The following is a 5,031-nucleotide window of genomic DNA, read 5'->3' as shown; positions in this document are numbered from 1 at the left end:
TTATTATTATTATTATTATTTTACTTTAGTGTATTGTATTTATTTATTTATTTTTGCTGTAGAAAATTTGTTATGGCATTTTAAAATGCTGTCATAAAATTTTGCCTAAAAACACAATAGGAATTTAGAAACCTTACTTTTCTCTCAAAATGCAGAATAGTATCATATATTCTGTAATTCTGTGCCATAATGTGTGGGAGATAATCTATGTCAAGTCTCATATAGACCACACGTGCCTGAAAATACACCCCAAAACACTGTCAGAAGTATTTCGTGTGGTAAGCCTTGAGTGTAATTAGAGTGACAGCTGTGAGCGACATTATTTTAAGTGCACAGCTGAGAGGCCTGAAATAACGAAAATAATTTTTGTCCTTTGTAGAGGACCTTTTTAATTACCACAGTGGTTATGCAAACATCCTTGGATTTATTAACGTCATGGAAAGAGAAACAGTTAGGTATATTATTTTGCAATTATCTTTATCATTTGATGTATAATTAGTCTTTTTTCATGGAAACAAAAAAGCAAGAATAAATTAGTTGGTTTCTTTCTGTTGGGGAGACACTGCACATTAATTGAATAAAATATTCTTATGAAATATGAGAACTTGCTATGAAACATTATAAGGGTGTTTCTCATTACAATGTGGTTCTAAAGTTTTTCTCAAGATGTTATATATATAAAAAAAACTTTTTGCTGGGTTTCAAGAGGATGATGAACAAACACAAAAGCCACAAATGCCACATTCAAGTACTGAAAATGAAAAGAGACCAAAAAAGATAAGATGAGAATTTAATAAATAGAAGCGGACAGAAAAAAAGAGAAATGAAAAGAATATCTTTGACAGGCATTACAGAGCACAAAACTAGAAACATGAATGTGTGCCAGCAATGTGATACATTCAGAAAGAGAGATGTTTTTTTCACAGAGAGAGAAATAAAAATACAAAATTAAACATTCTATGAGAGTGATCCTTTTTCATCAATGTGGAATATATTTCATTGATCTAGCAGACAGATTCAGATGAATGAATTTTATACAGGATCGTCAGTTCTCAGGCCTCACCTTGAGGGAGTTGAACAGGTTGCCCACAAAGATGAGGTTCCTTATTGTGTCTACGGCAGAACAGGACAGCACAATGGCCTTCTGCATGTAGTGCTGCACCTCTTCCCCACTTAAACTGATGTCCAACTCTAAATTTGACCTGCAGCACATCAATACATACAGACACAGCCTTACACACTGACATTAAACGTACATTTTATTTTCAAGATGACACATTTATCCAAAGCAGAGCCCATAATTGTTTCTTTAACAGTTGCACAGTTGCTTTTTTGGCCCTATGAAAAAAAAAAACGTTCACACTCTCACTAGTTTATTTAATATGGAAGCCCGTTTCCGTCACTGAATAAAAAAATAAAAAAGGTAATTGTGACTTTTTATCTCACAGTTCTGACTTTTACTCTCATATTTGCGTGATATCAACTCGCAATTGCGAGTTAAAAAGTCATAATTGTGAGATATAAACTCTTTTAATTGTGAGATATAAATTCTGAGAAATAAAGTCAGAATTGTGTGATATAAACTTGCAATTCTGAGAACATATCAGTCTTTAAAAAAAGTCAGAATTGTGAGTTTTTATCTTGCGATTGTGACTTCATATGCCCATAATTGTTTCTTTAACAGTTGCACAGTTGCTTTTTTGGCCCTATGAAAAAAAAAAACGTTCACACTCTCACTAGTTTATTTAATATGGAAGCCCGTTTCCGTCACTGAATAAAAAAATAAAAAAGGTAATTGTGACTTTTTATCTCACAGTTCTGACTTTTACTCTCATATTTGCGTGATATCAACTCGCAATTGCGAGTTAAAAAGTCATAATTGTGAGATATAAACTCTTTTAATTGTGAGATATAAATTCTGAGAAATAAAGTCAGAATTGCGTGATATAAACTTGCAATTCTGAGAACATATCAGTCTTTAAAAAAAGTCCGAATTGTGAGTTTTTATCTTGCGATTGTGACTTCATATCTCGCAATTCTGACTTTATAACTCGCAACTGTGAGTTTATATCTCACAATTCTGTGAAAAAAAGTCCAAATTGTGAGATACAAAGTCGCAATAACCTTTTTTTTTTTTTTTTATTCAGTGGCGGAAACGGGCTTCCATCATTTAATCCATCTTCTAATAATGGCCAAAAATAAATTTTCTACACTTTTTGCAAAATCTGACAAAATTACATCTTGGGCAGAAGTGACATGCAATAAACTAGACTTTTGAAGAACTTCATAAGCGGCAAAAATGTTGGCCATGTTGAAAATTATTTAGTTATTGTAAGCATGTAAAATTATTACAAATCAGTCGAACAATGCAGTAAATGTAAATCAGTATACTTTATTATGTAGAGAATAATCTAACAGTTACCATAATTTAGTATAGCCAAAATATTAGTATTAACCTATTTCTAATAAGCACCTTGTAGTCTCTTGATGTTTAAACACAAGGCTTGTGATGTCAAATGAATGTAAAAAACTGTCAACCCTGTTCATTTTCTGAAAGAATAGTTTAAATATAGTTTAATCGTTATGTTAATATATTTATTGTTTTAGCTTATTTGCACAGTACAATTAATTTCACTTATATACAGTCTTTCTTTGATATTATTTAAAATTATTAAGAAATTTGCTTTAAAAATCTTGACAAAATAGATTGTTGTATAGAAGACCCCCACATAATGTTGCTCTGCTCCATGAGTATTTTGGTCTATTTGTACTAAGGTGAGGATATGTTGAGAAAATATCTGGAATCAGATAAAAACCGAAGAAGACTGGAGAAGAGGTCAGAGACTCACTGGAAAGGGTGAACTCCATCTCCCAGCTGGAGCACATGCAGCAGTTTGTTGTAGATTCTGACAGAGATGGTGAAGCACATGATGGCCAGGGAGAGCGTGGACACCACAGAGATGATGCTCAGCTGGAACAGCGACAGCAGCCCCACCACCAGCCCTGTGAGCACCATCCCCGTCCGCTCCATGTCCTTCCAGTAGATCAGGTCCATCACTGCATAGATCGAGAAAAAGAAAAAGGCTTGGGTTTAAAACCACAGATGGTTTCCTAAGAACTGTGGTGGACAACTGTGGGTGGTTTCCAGGGTGTTGCTTTGTGGCTGCTTAAATATTTAAAGTCTCTGACATCATTTTACTCCTTCGTGTTCTCAAAATACTCCAATGTACTCCTACAATGTCACTTAGATTCACAGTGGCATGCTTCTCCTCAACAAGCCACTTGATTTAAGATATTATTCATGTCTATATTACAAACGTGTGGGATTCATGTCAAAGTTTAATACTTTCGGATTGGGGTTTTGAGAGCACCTCTAATAGAATGGATGGGAAGCTTAATGGGATTTGCTCAAGTAGGACATGTTCTTGGACCAACAACCTTGTTGGACCTGAAACAACATTCAGATCAACCAATCAGATCTTAAGGTTAGGCTTAACTCTGGGGTTGTATCTCGAACAACATCCTTATCAACTTGTACCATTAAGGTGAAGGATAATGGAGAGCAATGAGTGGTTGATACAAACCAGAAACATGTCTTAGTTTAACAAATTATGTGGCACTATATTTAATCTTTGTCCACTGTTTCAGGGCATTGGTTCCAGAAGTATTTCCCCCATTCCTTTTTTTAAAAAGTCCCTTTTTGCTAAACAGTTATAAGCCATGAAACAAATACATTTTGATTTGAAGCAAAAACATATTGGAAATCTGACAAAACGGTGTGTAACACTGGAAATGGAAACAATTTAACAATGGAAAGAACTACAATACACTCTAAAAATGCTGGGTTGTTTCAACCCAATGTTGGGTCAAATATGGACTAACTCAACTGTTGGGTTAAATTTTGGTTACATTTTTAAATTAGCTTTTTAACCCAACAGTTGGGTTAGTCCATATTTGACCCAACATTGGGTTGAAACAACCCAGCATTTTTTAGAGTGTACAATGAAACACTGCAAATAACACAATAAAAATAAAAATAGGGAGACTCACTCTATTATGTCATTCACAATGCTTCATGGAAGTGGGCGGCCACTGAAGTGTTGTTCTGGCATTATTTGTTTAATTCAATTCTCTGATTGGTAGAGATTTGTCTGCAGAATTATGGGTAATGTAGTTTTTGACCAGTAACTCCACTGTTATACACGATTAAAATTTTTTTTGAAATTATGCAGGGTAATGACTTTAACGGATGCATATACCATCACTTAATAACCTTGTAGCTTACCGTCGGTCTGCCTTTAAGGGTTTAGAAGTTATAGTTACAAATCCATTCCCATATGGGGAAAATTAATGAAATTTGTACTTTTTGAACCAGACTGTTATAGAAATTATCTATAAGAGATTTTAGACAAACCTTTGAACAGAATCTTAAACCTTAAAGGGTTAGTTCACCCAAAAATGAAAATTAGGCTGCGTTTTACTCACCCCCGAGGCATCCTAGGTGTATATGACTTTCTTCTTTCAGACGAATCCAGTCGGAGTTATATTAAAAATTGTCTTTGATCTTTCAAGCTGTTTAATGCCACTCAGCGGGTGTTGCATTGCTTCAGTCCAAAAGAACTTAAATAAAAATCGCCCATCCATAAAAAAAGTGTCTCACACGGCTCCGGGGGGTGAACAAAGGCCTACTTTCAGACGAATCCAGTCGGAGTTATATTAAAAATTGTCTTTGATCTTTCAAGCTGTTTAATGCCACTCAGCGGGTGTTGCATTGCTTCAGTCCAAAAGAACTTAAATAAAAATCGCCCATCCATAAAAAAAGTGTCTCACACGGCTCCGGGGGGTGAACAAAGGCCTACTGCAGCGAATCGATGTGTTTTTGTAAGAAAAATAACCATATTTAAAACGTAATCAATTTAATCTAGCTTGCGCTCACTGTTGTACACGGAAGCAGCTCCGGGCGGATGAGCGCCGCTCAGAAGTGACGCATGCGGAAGCGCAGCGGAGAGATCAAAACAAAACAACGGTCAC

At 35.1% G+C, this 5,031-nt stretch overlaps 1 protein-coding gene across 2 annotated transcripts in view; it reads right to left on the bottom strand.

Moving 5' to 3' along the window:
- Nucleotides 1–975: 975 nt before the first annotated feature.
- The window catches only part of LOC107567274 (reticulon-3-like), an 18,390-nt gene continuing 14,334 nt past the window's right edge, over nt 976–5,031 (bottom strand). For both annotated transcript variants that reach the window (XM_016252917.1, XM_016252919.1), the window contains exons 4-5: nt 2,850–3,057; nt 976–1,202 (exon numbers count right to left, since the gene is read on the bottom strand). In XM_016252917.1, coding sequence (XP_016108403.1) covers nt 1,046–1,202; nt 2,850–3,057 — 365 coding nt within the window. In that variant the 3' untranslated portion in view covers nt 976–1,045. The remainder of the gene's footprint in view (nt 1,203–2,849; nt 3,058–5,031) is intronic.

Source organism: Sinocyclocheilus grahami, unplaced genomic scaffold, assembly GCF_001515645.1.
Source record: "Sinocyclocheilus grahami isolate Dianchi unplaced genomic scaffold, SAMN03320097.WGS_v1.1 scaffold1139.1, whole genome shotgun sequence".
Lineage (NCBI taxonomy): Eukaryota > Metazoa > Chordata > Actinopteri > Cypriniformes > Cyprinidae > Sinocyclocheilus > Sinocyclocheilus grahami.
The sequence above is the reverse complement of the archived record's forward strand: the minus strand, read 5'-3'. Positions and strand labels throughout refer to the sequence as shown.